This window comes from Lagopus muta, chromosome 1, assembly GCF_023343835.1.
Source record: "Lagopus muta isolate bLagMut1 chromosome 1, bLagMut1 primary, whole genome shotgun sequence".
Taxonomy (NCBI): Eukaryota; Metazoa; Chordata; class Aves; order Galliformes; family Phasianidae; genus Lagopus; species Lagopus muta.
Genome location: NC_064433.1, coordinates 180,471,320 through 180,487,856, shown reverse-complemented (window position 1 = coordinate 180,487,856; position 16,537 = coordinate 180,471,320). Strand labels below are relative to the sequence as shown.

At 35.8% G+C, this 16,537-nt stretch overlaps 1 protein-coding gene across 3 annotated transcripts in view; it reads left to right on the top strand.

Annotated features, from left to right (window-relative positions):
* The window catches only part of DYNC2H1 (dynein cytoplasmic 2 heavy chain 1), a 137,547-nt gene extending 122,339 nt beyond the window's left edge, over window positions 1-15,208 (top strand). For 2 of the 3 annotated variants that reach the window (XM_048936129.1, XM_048936118.1), the window contains exons 86-89: window positions 6,281-6,390; window positions 6,701-6,782; window positions 10,822-10,938; window positions 14,554-15,208. In XM_048936129.1, the coding sequence (XP_048792086.1) occupies window positions 6,281-6,390; window positions 6,701-6,782; window positions 10,822-10,938; window positions 14,554-14,712 (468 nt within the window). In that variant the 3' untranslated portion in view covers window positions 14,713-15,208. The remainder of the gene's footprint in view (window positions 1-6,280; window positions 6,391-6,700; window positions 6,783-10,821; window positions 10,939-14,553) is intronic. The other variant, XM_048936159.1, reaches the window with a different exon arrangement.
* Window positions 15,209-16,537: the final 1,329 nt, after the last annotated feature.

Below are 16,537 nucleotides of genomic sequence, written 5' to 3'. Positions count from 1 at the left end.
TCCCTGCTAAACTATGTCCCTTGGAGCAACATCCCAATGCTTCTTGGACACTCCCAGGTCTTTTTCTTCTACACAGTCTTCTAGTCACAATGCTCCAAGCCTGCAGCACTGTTTGGGATTGTGGCCAAAGTGCAGGACCCGGCACTCGGTCTTGTTGAGCTTCATCTCAGTTGGCCTCAGCCCAGCCTGTCCAGATCCCTCTGTAGAGCCTTCCTACCCTCAGGCAGATCAACATTTCCTGCCATCTTGGAGGCATCAACATTTATTCATACCCATTTATTACACCAATTTAAAAAAAATAAATAAATTCTGTGTCTACATAAAGTTATTTCTGGTTGAACAAACTTTTTGATGGTCAGAGCAGTTGTAGCGCTCTCTCAGTGCTGCGTAAGTAGCATTAGCATGAGTCAACATGGAGTGTCCCTGGATTCTGTGTGCCAGGACAGGACCAGGCAGTCATGTAGTTGCTTGGTTCTAGTGCAGCTGCATCAGCTGGAGTTTGTTCTGTGATTTCTTTCTTCCTTGTAGAAAAGTAGAGTTCTTTTTTTTTTTGGCTGTCATGTTTTTTTGGGATATGTATCCTGTACAGTTAAGCAATTCTGATTAGATTGCTATAGTATGTTTGATAAACTTTGCATACGTACATGAGAGTTAGGATGAGGATTGATAGTTGCCGATAGATGAGAGTTCTGTTAAGCAGGCATGGTTGAGAGATTTTCTTTGAATTTTGGCAGTCTCAAGAGAGGATGTTAGCAGAAAACTGCTAAACAGCTAAAAAACCCAAACCCAGGGTTTGACTGATGACTGCAGCACAAGCGGTCATTATCTCTGAAGAGGAACAAGGAGTGTGAGGGATATGTTTGACTGAAAATCTGCATCTCGTGGGATGTTCACCAGAGAAAATGAACCATAGTAAAGGAAGCAGTTCTCTGTTGGCTCCCTTTACCACAATACAGCATTCAAGGTGGTACAGTGGAACACACTGCAGTAAACTGTTTCATCGTTAATTGTGCCTGGAATACTGAGTATTCTTTACCTTGTTCAGCCTTGCTAGCTTCATCACAACTGCATTCCTGCTCCAGAGGTCCACAATGGAATTGACAAACTCACTTTGTCCAAGGATTCGGGTCAGCACTCTCATCTGTTACCCGTAAATAAATATTATACACCATTATTTTCTGTGCCTGGCAACTTCTTATCAGTGGAAGTTGGAAGTAAGACCATAGTTTGTGTTCAGTGATTGTCAAGAAAATAACTGAAAGTAGATGTTTTTGAGATATGTTAATCAGCAGCTTGTTAGAATTTTGTTACGGCTCTTATGTAGTCATCGTTGTGATATTCTTATTAAACGTAGGAACCAGCAACTCAGAAAAGTTCAGTTACTGTTTTGATGAAAATGAATTAATGCAGTAACCAGAATGAAATCAGATTTGTTAGTGCTTCCCTCAGCTGTGCCTTCGTGCACAACCGCTTCTGGCACATTGTTAACTAGCAAGTTGATGCTAATAGACTCAGAATTTGTATGCTCTAACAACGTGCCATTGCATTAACATTCAGACTCCCCAAACAAATACAGAACTTCTGAGGCATATCAAACTGAAATGAAGAAATAGTATTATATTTAAAGCACTAAGCAGCAGTTTTTTCTAAAATAACAGAATGAAATCCAAAATGAAAAATAAACTGAGACTCTAAACCTTTGCATTTACCATTTAAAAGATAGTATGTACCCATATCATACTATGTGAAATATGGCAGTATTCATGTTCATTTTATATAGAGTAACTGCAGTAGCTCAAGAGTTCTCACAGGAAAAAATTGCCCAGAGAGAGCAATTTGCTTTATGGCAGTCACTCCTGAGTGACCACACTTTCCCCCCGTCTGCACTCAGTGCCATAATGAATACCTCTGTCATTTCCTTGCAGTGTAACACAGTTACTTCAGCTGATGATTTCCACCAGGTACGGCAGAGTACCCTTGTGGTGGTCAACTGAATTCTTCCTCTCCTATCAGTGTTTGTTACTTGCCATCATTTGCTGTCAGCCTTTTCTGTTCTTTTCTCTAGTAACTTCGAATGCCTCTGAAACTAGTGTAAAGACAGAACTGTACTACATATGTTTTCTGGCTATGCATATTCATATCGTACTGGATACAATTTTATGCCTATGCTCAAAAGTGAAACAATTTCTGTAGTGATTTAAATGATTTGTTATTTCAATAAAAGATTTCTTCTGGGATTGTAACAAGGGAAAAACATTATAGAAGAGAATATAATCAGGATGAATTAAAACCGGCGAAGGAAAAGTACTTGGTACATTGTAGAGGAGTTCTGTGATCAGCCTAAAATTGTATAAATGATAGCAGGAAAATCTGGCAGCCTCTTTATTCTTTCCACTGTTCGATATGAGGTGCTCAGTTTGCTTTGGGATTATAAAAGATAAGGAAAGCTTCTTCTTCAGAACGGAATAGATGCTTCTTGGATGTTACGATACATGAAAAAAAATATTTAAACCATCTGAGACTGTACTTTCAGATTTATTGTGGGAAAAAGATTGTTTCATTATACAAAATAGAAACTCACCTTATTAAAGCATTGAAATATTCTGCTAGGAATTGCTGTACAAAGTTTTTTGCATATCGCTGATTAGGTACTTACAAGCATCTAATGCTATGTTAATCTACCAGGGACCATTCAAATTTAAATTTATAACTTTAACTAAGCAGTAAATATTCTGTGAAACACTCTGGAAATATTAAGTAATAAGGGTTAAAAAATATATATATTAAAAACCTTTTTGTGTATGTATGTGATGTAAATGATTTTCAGGGTTAAAATCTTCAGACTGAGGATTCATTTAATTTTGTTTCACAGCTAAATGCTGTTTATCAATATTGCTGTGATTTCAACTTTCATATACATTTTCCCAGCAATCATTAACTGTCATAACTAACACAGGGAACTAAAGCTGTGCTGTTAATAATATGCTGGAAACTGTTCTTAGTGAATTTAGATCTTGGCTATTAGTTGTTTTGAAGATGTAAACCTAACTGTGTGTTGCAGCAAACACACCAAGGGCTGTGTGTAATGGTGGGAGTGAGGAGGTAGCTGGGAGAACACTGATCAGGCTGCTGACCTGACCCACAGCGGGATGATTAGCTAGATATTACACCATCTTAGTGCTTTTGGTAGTCCTGTCATTGTAATCCAGATGGCAAGTGACAAATGCATGGATTTTTTTGGCCTACCTGGAAAGAGAAAGGTTTCTAGTAAGCTAGTGGTGGAAGAAGTCACTTCAGACTGAAATGCTGCATGGCCATCTAAGATCAATAAGTCAAACAACTTTGCATCGTCTTGACAAATGAAGTCAATGTGTACTTTTATTGAAGTTAGGGTCGGAGTGGGAAATGAAGAATCACAGTTAATCTGTTGAAAGATTTCTCCTTTTCAAGAAACATCAGTCTTTCCACAGCTCAGCCTGAGGTTCCTCCACTTCCAGACATGACCTTTCCTAGGCATCAAGGGCAGTGGTGGGGGAAGCACTAGTAACAAATGATCCATTTAGGAGTGTTGTCATTTGTTGAGACCGTAGCACTTGACTAACATGCTGTCATGTGATGATATAGGATGGAAAGAATAACTTCATTTTTTACACTTCTATTTTAAAATATATTTTATTATCATTTTTTATTGTGTTTTGCACTGTTTGGGGCTCATATAGAGTCCATTTTCTTTGTAGTAGAAGCTGATACAGTGCTGTGTTTCAGATTTATGATGAAAACGATGATAACACACCGGTCCCTTAGTTGTTGCTGAGCAGTGATTACTCAGAGTCAAGGACTTTTTTGCTTCTCATGCTGCCCTGCCAGTGAGTAGATGGGATGGGAAAAGAGCTGGGACAGCTGGCCCACACTGACCATACCATATCATATTGTGCTCCTCAATAAAAGCTGGAGGAAAGAATGGTCATTGGAGTTACATTCGTATATACAGTCAGAATATACATTCATATATATTCAAATAACATTCAGAGTTGCAGTGTTTATTTTCTGAAGTAACTGTTAAGTGTGATGAGCCCTACTTTGCTAGAAATGACTGGACATCTGCCTACTGATGGGAAGTAGTGAATGAATGCCTTACTTTGCTCTGCCTGCATAGGCAGCTTTTGCTTTACCTGTTAAAATGCCTTTCTCTCACTCAGCCCACTACTTTTCTCACTTTTACCCTTCTGATTCTCTTTTCTGTCTCACTTGGAAGGGGGAGAGTGAGGGGCTGTGTGAGGTTGAGCTGCCTGCAATGTTTAAATCTTCAATATTTAAATATATAAAACTTAAATGTTTATTAAGCAGCGCAAATGAGTTATGTCTTCTGCTTTATTTAGACCAATACAAGTAGCAATTACAAACTTTGCTTTTGTGATCTAATGAAAGTTTTTGCTATTGTGTTTCCTAATGCAATTTAATTATATGAGCTTAGAATTAATATCACCCACACTGATCTTTTAATTGGATGGAACAGAAGCATCTATGTTCCTGACGGTGGTTCTCTTTAGCAATTACATTAAAAGTTTATTTGATGACAGCAGTAGAATGATTACATTAGCTGCAAGTTGAGATGTTTGTGTCTACTTGTATTATACAAAACAATTTACAAAATCTGCCCTAACCTGATTGCAGATTTACTGCAAATATTGTTGTTATGCAAAGTCATTAAAAATTCAGGCAGACAAGGCACACAATAACTGTGTACATTTAGTTAATGAAAATGGGAAGTGAGAATCTCCTAACTAATTCATTATCATTTGGGTTGAGGGCTCATAGTCTGTGATGTGACAGACAAAAAAGGTCACTGATTCAGTTTTTGTGCATGGTGGAAGCATTATGGAGATGTATTTGACACGTTGATGAGGAAAACCGCCCCTCAACAGCAAAAAAAACATGCAAAAAAAGAGATGTGATATTTAGTTGTCTTGTGGATTTTTATTTTTTTTTTCACTCTGAGATGTTTCTATGAAATTAGATGATCAGCATGACAAAGAATACACTAATGTACTTTTAAAATGAAGTACTGATGCCTGGTGGGTGCTTTATGTGAGTGAACTAATATTTTAAAATAATGCTCATCAAGCTGAAATGTAATGATTTGTACTTTGTACAGCAATGTAATGATTTGTACTTTGGTATTTTTTTAGGCCATCTTCTTTTTTGCATTCACACAGGAGTGGACAGATAACATGCCCTTAATGCAAACTCAGAGACACCTTGCATGTTCTTTCACATGAGAGACAGGCATGTAGTTCACCCTGACGAGGACACAATCATTAATGAATAGCGAGCTGTTGACATTCCTCCAACTTTCTGGATTTGTGAAATAATTTTAGATCTGTCTAAAATAAGAGTAGATCTTCAATGTCCCACTTGGTCTAAAAGAAGTCTTCAAAAAAGAGTGTAGCAACCATTGCTTCTTCAGTTTTGAAATTAATAGATTAGTACGAGACTTTTGGGAATTCAGAGTGCATCCTTGATAAGTGATAGAAAAAAGTAGGAGTTAGTTTTGCATGTTTCTTTACTTACTACACATGGTTTATCAAGATTGGAAAGCAAGCTGCAATGTGCTTATCTCTTCTCTTGATGGCAGATAATGCATTGTGTCAATAGGAAGTTCCAGGTATGCTGCTCATAGAGGCAGGCTTCACGTGAGAAAAAGTAGGTTGGGACAACAGAATAAATGAGTATAATTATTCCCTCCACTCCTATAATTTTTGTTCTCTCAGCTCTAAAAGAGGTCAGTTTTTAGATCAGAAATCTAAATTTCTGAATCAGAAATTCTGTGAATTTGTCTTAAATCTTACTTGAACAAAATTCAGTTATTTGTCTGAATTCAGCAAAGCAAAGGCTATGTTGCTAACCATTTTGACAAAGAAAACATGAAATTTCATTTTTGTGAAGATGGAATAGGGTTTCAGAAGAGCATTAGGAATTTGGTATGAGCTTCATCCTACAAAGTGAGCTGCAGTATGCAAGGAGTGGAACAAAAGCTTGTTTGTTTAGATGAGTGAGTCACATTACACATAAACTGCTGGCTTGCTTGCTTTTAAATCGTGTTGACTTTCTGTTTGCCAGTGTGAAGTAATTGAAATTAATGTTCAACTTTGAGATTGCAGTCTATTTATACAATCTTTATTCATTAATTGTATGTATTGACAAATCCACATCAACTTAAAATGTTGAAAAATCAGACAGTAACTTCAGGATTCATTTTTCCTCTTTTTTTTCCTCTTAGAATTGGGTTGAAAAAGCAGAGAAGCAGAAACTACTGTCAGACACCCTGGACCTTTCAGAACTATTTCATCCAGATGCATTTCTCAATGCCTTACGCCAGGAGACTGCAAGGTAAGTGAAAAATAGTCTTCCTATTTATGTGTGTTAATGTGCTATTATTCTCTGTTTGTAAAGATGAATCAACAAATCATGTCAGTTATCGTCAGGAGTCATCTCGTTTTTATTATTTGAGCTGAAGTAGAATAGTTACAAACTACTTGTTTGAATACTGATGTTAAAAAAAAAAAGATAAAATTAATAATGTGTTTTTCTTCAAGGTAAGACTTCCTGTGATAGGGTACGCATTGATTTACACTGTTTTAGGGTTTACATTTCTTTTATTGTTGTTATATGTCTCAAAGAATGTGTGTTTCCCTTGCAGAGTAATGAGCTGTTCAGTGGACAGCCTTAAATTTACAGCATCATGGAAAGGACGAATACAGGAAGGCAAACTCCAAGTTAAGGTACTGTGTTTAGAAGTATTTGTCTGTTCTTCTTGAGTTTCTGTGATAAAAAACGTTGTAGTTATCATAGAATTTTGCTGAGATGTCCAAGTTACCTGTCCACAAACTTTCTGGAAGAGTGATCTATAAATATAGTGTTGGAAATAGAAATGCTGGTTAATTGTATAAAAGTGCAAAAAAACCTGCAGAGTGCTGATTTAAATTTCACATTTCAAATTCTTCTTCTTCCATTACCTTAATCTGCCTCTTAGGTAAAATAGAAGGTGCCGTTTCATTAGGTAATACCTAGCCATTGTCCAGAAGGTCATTAAAAGACTTGTGGCTTATAGAAAGAAGATATACGTATATAAGGCCATCTCTTAGAAACACTAACCTCAAAATGAGATATTTAGGATCTAAGTGAACTATAATAGGATTCATTTTAGATATGACAAAGACACAACAATTTGTTAATAGATGCTTAGGGCTACAGCCAGCAGCTATAAACTCACTACTCATTGTCTAGGGAGCAAGACAGAGTACTTGAATATTTTAGTTTAGCTTCTTAATACTGCAGGTGGTAATGTGATTTTGACTGAATCTGAATCTTTTTGCATCTGTCTTATGCTTAAATTTGTAGAGAATTCACAAAACAAGTTCTGATTCCAGTGAATGTTGTTCCCATGATATTAATGTTCAGTAAGCTGTGTTCAGCACAGAAAGCAGGTGGCAGGGCTCCTTCTTTAGTCTGATAATGCAGGCAGACAAAAGACTGCAGGAAATAACAGTGTCCTAGGTCAGCTTCTGACACTATCCAAAATTACTAATAGAGAGTGGATGAGAATTTCATATTTCTGAAATATTTAGATACCAGAAAAAAAAAAACGACCCTGTAATTATCTAACCTGACCTTTGTCCAGTATAGTCTTCTGAATTTTGTTAAATTAGCTCCTGTTGGCGATGGCAAATATCATTTAGGAAATTAATCAGTCTGGATATTCTAGTAAGAGTTGTTTGCCTCATTTGGTAAGAGGCAAATGGGAGTCTACAACTTAACAATAAATAAACCAAGGAACTTTCAGGGAGTTGTGTCCCTATGTTCTGTCTGTGAGCTTGCAAATCACACATTCTGATGTTCTAGATTCACCCAAGACTTCTAAGTCCAGGGAAACAAGCAAAAACTGTGTTGAACATTTCAGACGACTAGAAGTAATCGTAGACATTTGGGAGGAATTTTGTATGCCAAACCCAGTAAGAAGTGCTAGGACTACAGCTATGGAGGAATGGTCAGTCAGGCCAAGAAAATGCCTTAACATGGATGAATATCAAACCTGATGTTGAATTATCAGTTTTAATTCAGACTGTAGTTTAGAGGCATGATGCAGAGTAGATCCTTCCATGTGATGAATATTTGATTTAGAATCAGCTGTATAAAATTTAACATCACTTGGTGTTGCTTTAACAAAAGGTACTGAAAATGCACATCTGTGCATCCTTTGATGTGCAAATACTTCTCCTATTTGCTGTGTGCACTGGTTGCTCGTCATACAAAATCAGGTATTCTTTGCTTTTGATACTAGAATCTCATTTTCCATTGTTGTGAAAAAGAATGAAAGCAAAGAAGAAACACTGTAAGGTAGTAAATGCTATGAGCTTGGATAGAGGTTAATATAAATAAAGAAAAAATGTGCTGCAAGAATATTGTATTCAAATGCATGACATCAACATTAATATCAAATGCGTGCTTTTTGTAATTGACTGAAATACTATTATAAGATTTTATTTTTTTTTAACACAGTATACCTGCATTGTGGAATATTAATAATTTAATGATGAAAGCCTGTGGTGGTAGTGAAGTGTATATGTATAATTAATTTCATGGGAAACTGGCATTAAATAGCAAGGAAAAATTAACTGTGGAGAATTTGAAAATTTGGAAACAGATACTTTGGACCTTGATGTCAGCACACTTTCAACAAATGTATTTTAAAGAGTCATCGTCTGTATCGTGTAACAACTGTTCAATTTGAAAGTAAACCTAGTACAAATAGACATGAAATTGCAAATGCTTTCTCTTTGTAAGAACTGATGCTCCAGCCAGTACTGTGACCTGAGTTGCAAAAGATACTACATGCGCTGTACAGATACAGTGAAATCCATGTAATATGTAATTCATAGTAGTTGTAATTTCTCTATAACATTTATCATAGAAAAGAGAACACAACCATGGGTGTACTTAGCCAACCAGTATCTGAAAATGCATTGTTCCAGTAGTATATATTTTTCAGTGGCTATTAATATTGAATCAAAGTCAAAGTTTTGGTCTTCATCTTCAAAGGAGATCCTGTGATTGGTTGACATTTTCCAGTTCAGTTGATTTTATTTTACATAACTACAGTGTCAAAGGAACTACCGATATCAAAAGAAAAAACTTATGTGCTGTAGAAAGAGATTTTTCAATAGGTGACCCACTTTCATAGAACTGTCTTTTAGAAGAGACATTCGGGTTGGGCGGACCTTTCAACATACAGCAATAAATTTTAAAAGCTCTTTGTCAGACCAGTCTTTCCTCAATTACTGTTTCAAACACCCAACTCCATAACAAAACTGCCTGCAGAAAGCAGAAAGAGCAGAAGGAAAAACAAGATATGAATCTTTCTAATACTTTTATGACAGGGATAAACAAGAGCTTTAAAGGCAGTCAGAAATGTGGTGGGATGAAGTGCGTGTGATAGGACCTGTGTGTATAGTGAAGTGAAGCCTTAAGTATCAAGATTAAAAGTGGGGAGCGGAAGGAAGTCTGTGGCAAAGCATCAGTGTGATCATTAATAAGCTTTGTTCCTTTTATGCCTTTTGTGGTATTTTTTTCATATATTTTATCTGTGCAAGTCAGATGAGGTGGTACTGGAATGTACATAAGTTATGGTTAAGAATCCATTAAGAATGGATTAGAAAATGGTAGTTCTCTTCATTTTTTTGTCTGATGTTTTGGTTATGCAGTTACTCATCCAGTTTCCAATAGCATTTTCCAACATTTCCTAGTTCCAGTACGACTTAGTGATTTTGTTTTTCATCAACACCTGCCTCAATTTGTTATAGTTAATACAGGGCTTCATATGATAGTAAAGCAGGTAGATGATTTTCACATTCTTCCATTAGACGTGTGCTCCAGTTTTAGAGTTCGCCTTATGAAAAGCTGTATGAAAGTTATTATAAAGTTAATTTTTTTTATTACTAAAATTAAATTTACCACTTCAGCAGGCCATACTGACTACTATTATCATTTTTACTGGCAAATCATTATTATTTGAACTGGCAAAATCAGCAGATACTGAATTTTTCTTGTGGAAGAAGTACAAGGTAGATATCACTGTTGTTGAGTTATTCAGGACTTCAATTAAAAGAAATAATAAAAAATGTATTTTTCAGAGGCTGACAGTACTGGTTTATTAAAAGTAAGCACTTAATGTGTTGAATTTTAAAGCATTGTGAAGTTATTTATATAAATATGTATGTGGTTCTTACTTATTTTTTCCAATCAGTACTTTAACTAAGAAATCTTGAGTTGTGTTAAATATTTTCTCTCATATTATTGCAGTATAATTTATATTTGCCTATCCATAATCTGTGTAATTGTGAATTCAGTTCTTTGAAAGCTATGCTCAGACTTCCAGGCAGAAATATATGCTTATTTCAGGGATAGTTATTTTCATTTTCTTGATGTTGTAATAATTGTGGACTTGGCTGTTTCTATCATCTTTCCATTAATCTAATGCCAGACAACTGGAGTTTCCTAAGTGAAGACATTTACAGGTATTTTTCTCTAGCATTTTGAAAGTTGTGCATCCAAATCAAAGGAAGATGACACAGAAGTATGGCCCAAGTCATGCTTTTAAATCCTGTTTGCTGTTCTCACATATGGCATTGCAACAGTTAGCTTCCTGTTACTTAAAAACTTGGTGACAGTAAAAAGGATCGTTGTTTAACAAAGTCTAATATAATTATTGCTAGCATTTCAAGTCTTTAACACACGTTTCAATATTGTGTATTTCCATGGCAGATCACTGGCTTACTACTGGAAGGCTGCAGTTTTGATGGAAATAGACTTTCAGAAAATCTGCATGACTCTCCCAGCGTGTCATCTGTTCTCCCTTGTTACATGGCCTGGATTCCACAGGTACTAAATTATTAAAAGCTTTAAACTTGCAAGACCCATAATTTGCTTTTTTATCTATGTTGTAGCTCTTCAATATGATGTTGCTGACTTGCTTTTTCCTTCTTTTTTTTATTATCTTTAATAGTAAAACATTATTGTGTGTAAAACAAGATAACTTATTTACCACCTATCACCTTGTGGATCTGTTCTTTTTTATTGTTTAAATTAAGACAAGGGCTTTATTTCAGTCATAATTTTTTTCTTCCCTTTTAAAGTAATGTAAGTATTTCCAAAAATGTATTTCCTAAGTGTGTACTTGAGTTTGGGAGTTCATTCCTAGAGCGTATTTTTCTTACATTTTAAACACTAAGTGAAAATGTAACAGCAATAAAAAGACAGATAACATGGTGTTATCTGTAAGGAAAGAAAACCTTTCCCCAAAACTTGGGGAATTGTGTAAGATGAAGTAATTCAAACAGTAAAAACAGTTACTGCTTTCACTCTCCGATTATAATAGCAATGCTTGAAAAGTAAATGAAAAAGTTACACGGAACTTCTTCAAGGATATCTGGCATTACAAATTCATGCACTTACATGATAGGAAAGTTTTAGAAAGCTTGTAGAATTAATTCCATCTGAATTTACAGAACCATAGCGTAGCTGAGGCTGGATGGAACTCCTGGGTCCCTCTGGCCCATTTGCTGCCCCAGCAGGGACAACCAGAGCAGGGTGCCCAGGGCCACGTCCAGGTGCCTCTAAAAGCTGTCCAAGGAGGAGATTCCACAATGCAACTGCTATCTAACATTTAATTGCCCAGTATATTTCGTTATTTTAGCTCCTTCTCTGGTCTCAGTGAAAGGTAGGCACTTCAGGAAGTTCATCCCATCAGGTAGTAGCTAGGATGAATTTTGTTAGATAAGAAGATTGGGTTTGATTAGAAGAATGTTAAAGAACAAAGTTCACCGGACTCAAGCAGTTGACTTCTCAGTTAGAATTATTTAGTAATTATAATAAGTTATGGTGATGATGAAGTTTATAATGTCTTGTGATAGATACTACCAAAGGAGCTCCACTGCTAACACAGTACTGTATCCCAAAATTTTTTTCATTCTCAATGTTATTTCTAGCTCTGTAAACAAATCATTATGTTGTAGTACAGCATTGGAAGTATAATGGTCTAGATTTAGACAGACAAGTAGGTAACTAGCCAGCATCTGTATTACTGCTTCCAGCTTTGATGTGAAAGAAGATACTAGAAATTGGAAAAAAAAACCAACACCACCAAAATCTATTGATCAGTGATAGATATGTCCTTTCTTTGGTACTTTACAAATGTCTGTAGGCTTCAGAGAAAGAAACAGATTTCTAATTTGCTCAAAAGTTGGTACACGGAATAAATAAAAAATTTTCACACTTCTTGATATATGAGCTCAGTGATGGGAGGGAAAAAGCATCAATTTATTTTAAATGGTTCCACCAAATGTTTCTCTTTTGCACACTGAAGGTAAGGATTAGAAGTGAGCCCATCTTTTTTTTAAAAAAAAGCATTTAGCTTCTTCTCAAGATAAAGCAGATGATTAAAGTTCTGAATGACAGTTTGTATTCTTTAAACTTGAAAGATATTCTGTGATGTCAGCAGCGCGATTTCTCTGTGCAAGCGTGCGATAGTTCAATAATCAGTGAATTAAAACGTTTCCAATGTGTTCTATACTTCAAATGAATAGGAAAGGAAAGTGTTTCTGACTTCCCTGCCCTTCAGCTGTTATACTTTAGGCTTCGCTGTCGAAATTGACCATGATCAAACACCATGTTTTCAAACAGAAGCCAAGGTAGATCTGAGATATTCGGCACTTTCCCTGATCTCATTATCTTCTCTGTAGGAGAATAGTGTGTGAAGTAGAATATTATGTAATAATTCTTTGGGGTTGAATTTATGATCTTTTCCCCACACAAATATCTCTTATAAAATCTAGTGAAAAAAAAATCTGTATGTTTATAATGCAAATGCTTTAGGTCATTTCAACCAAAACAAATAAAATGTACTCTCTGCAGCATTTTCCTTTAACAATGCTCAAAATTCTCAAAATGGAGTGTTTTAAACTCTTAACTTAGTACTTAGTAAATTGTGAAAGCACTTTCTGGTTCTAATTCATGGGATAATTCTAAACTGTAAAGGGTATTGCTGAAGGAGGTAGAACTATGTGTGAGGCAGAGGAGACAAAGACAAATGGAATGTGTGTAAGGGAAGGTCATAAAGATTTGTGGTTTAAAAAGACTCTTAACAGAATGATTTTAACCCTCAAATAATGTGATTCTGTGGGATCACATCAGTGGGATTGAGAACAGTGTGTGAACAGCTATTTCTACACAAAAAAAATAAGGTGTACAAATAGGTCTGTGAAGGCAAATTTGCCTACTTTGGGCTTCCCATCTTTGGCTGTACTTGAAGAGCTTTGGTTGATGTTTTACTCTCAAATTTGCCGGCATTTTTGTCTTCCTCCAAGTGCCCAAGTGATGAATGTGTTCAGTATAATCCTCCTGAGATCAGCTGAGTTCTCTTTACAAACTTCTGAGTATTAAGTTCTTATATCTAACTCTTGCAGGGTTATCAGCAATCCCTTCTGCAGGGATTTAAACACTGGTGTTCAAAAGACAATGGAACTTGATTTTCAAAAAGGAACAGCAAAATTCTTCAGAAATATCTTAACATGCAAGGCAGAGTGCTTCAAACAGTTATGTTTCTGTGTATGGTTCTTCTGCTTTTAGCTGTTTTCTAATGATGGAGCATTACTAACTTGCCTTAGATGTGATTTGCATTAGGAAAAAGCTTGTTTTAAAATTCATTTATGACACATAAGCTGCTGCTTTGTTGCTTGACTCTTGAAAACTTTTGACAGTGTCTTGTTGACAGTAAGGGAGATCTTGAGTGTGAAGAGAAACGTACTTATTGTATCTTAAAAGAACCAAGTCCTGAATTACTTACAAGTATCTCATGTTGAAACCTGAATTACATGCTGTAGAAAGTCTAGTCAGTCTTTAAGCTCAGTTCTCTAAAATCATGCAGAGTTGCAATGACCTATGCAAAACCCTGGGAGGAAATTATGTCCAAGCTCCACACAAGGTCTCTATAGGACAGAAAAGGGGAGAGGAACTGCTGTTGTTCTTAAGAGCATATATACAGACTAAGAGGTAAAGCTGTGGCTCCAACCAGCATCCTTCCCAAAGGAGTGCTTACAGCATAGTAGCAGTCTTTCTAACAGCAGTACTGTTAATGCTGTCCAGTAGTAAAGTAAATGTACAAGAGAATCCAAAATTGTTGATGAACACAGACAAAATGTTCAAATTTGAATACTTAAATTTAACACAGTAATTTTTTGTGAAGGCACTTAATGGAAACAACTCGTTTCCCAGAAGTGCCAAAGAAACCCAGATGCAACTATTGTCACTGTTAGTAGAAAGGAATTTATCCCACCTGCAGGTAACTCAGGAGCAGATCACAGGTGGAGCAGCATTACCAGGGGAGCTGCAGGGCCCAGACTTTATCTTAGGATCCAGTTCTGCAAACCACATCTCTGGAAATTACCCTTTTCATGTGTTATGTTGTCTGAGTGATAACTAAGTGCTCTTTATTGACAGGATGCATGTGGTCCATATTCTCCTGAAGAATGCATATCTCTGCCAGTCTACACCAGCTTGGAGAGAGACCGTGTGGTGACAAATATCGATGTACCTTGTGGAGGAAACCAAGACCAGTGGATTCAATGTGGAGCTGCTTTATTTTTAAAGAATCAGTAATATAAGACTGCGTTAAATTAACTGCTGAATTTCAGAACCGTTTAAACACTTCATTTGTTCCTTGTTAGAAGAGCCCTTCAGTTTAATAGCTCATGTATTTTTAAAGCAATGGTGTATAGATACTTTTTTTTTCCTTTTTTTAAACTATCTAAAAGTAATTCTAGTTAAGTGGAACTCCTGCCATATTCTGCTAAGATAGAGAGAAGTTAATGCAGCAATACTTAGCAAACTGTTACTTTGAGTTATTATTTTTCTAGACTGTAACACAATGTATTTCTTTCTCGGATTTTTCAGATTCTTTCTGTATTGCAATGTGCAGTTTTGCCCAGTGCAAGCCAATAAACATAAAATATAAATGCAAAGCCAGTGTTTTTTTTAACAGACTTTTTCATTATACTTTTTGAACTGTTACTATTCTTAAGTAACTCTTATGACTCTGAAATCACATTTATTTAGTAAAATAAAATGAAAAAACTTACCTGATGTCATTGAGATTGAATGTTTTACTTGAACACAAAATTCAAGATAAATGTTTTAGTCTGTTTTAATGTTGTTTTTCTTGAAATTCCTTTTTTTTTTTTTTTAATTGGCAATAAATAGTAAGAGTATAAATAAATAGTTCATAAACTTCATGTGGAGTTACAATCCAGTCAGACTGCCATCATGGTTGTTTTCTAGAAGTTAATGAAAAAAAGCATTTTAGGAAACAGTACTGCATTCCTATTTGAATTGTATATAAATGCACAAGTTAGACAAACAATTCCTTAGGTCATCAAGAGAGGTTTTCACTCTGTTGCTAGGTGATTAACATAAGGATATAATTATGTTCTTCATTTCTGATGTGAATTATCTGAGGAGTTTTGATTTAGTTCAGGATAGTCAAGTTTGATTTCAGTGATCAATGATTTATCACAGGCCTTTGTTGTACCCTTCACTTGTTAACAAGGGGAATGGTTTTAATTGAGACAGGGGAGGTTTAGGTTAGATATCAGGAGGAAGTTTTTCACATGGAGGGTGGTGACACACTGGAACAGGTTGCCCAGGAAGGTTGTGGATGCCCCATCCCTGGAGGCATTCAAGGCCAGGCTGGATGTGGCTCTGGGCAGCCTGGTCTGCTGGTTGGTGACCCTGCACATAGCAGGGGGTTGAAACTGGATGATCACTGTGGTCTTTTTCAACCCAGGCCATTCTATGGTTCTATGATGATTCTATGATTAACAAAAGCCTAGAAAAAGCAGGAAGTCCAAACTGCAGTAGGAAAAATCTCAACATAAGAATGAAATGTGTATAATTTTTAGCAACAATTACAGACTGACATTGTGAAACACTTTTTAAAGACAATAGCATAAAGGCACTTTATTATTATTCATAGAAAAGAAAATGGTCATCTTGGCTTTGATACCTCTACTAATGTATTTTAATCTGAGGTAGCATTCAAATAGAACTGTATTTCACTTGCAGTATATTTTCATAGATGGTTTTGAAGGAGGGAGATGGAAGGTGGCAGAAGAGTTGGCTGCATCTCCAGGTTAGGTTCTGAAGAAAGTCTTTTCTCTGTTTCATTCTATTGTTCTCTTAAGCTTGATCTTTTTCCTCCTATTTGAAAAATTGTCAATTTTAATTCTGCTAATAAAAATAATTCTATAATAATTTATTGTAAGAGCACATACATTTTAAAAATTGAATGCAGTTTAACAGCAAAAATTGCAGTTTTTCAGATAGTTTCTTCCTTCAAACATTTTAATCCGATCTGATGAATAAAAATGTAGCAATTTAGAAAATGCTTGTGAAGAAAATTTTGGAAGAAAATGATGATTGTTCCAAC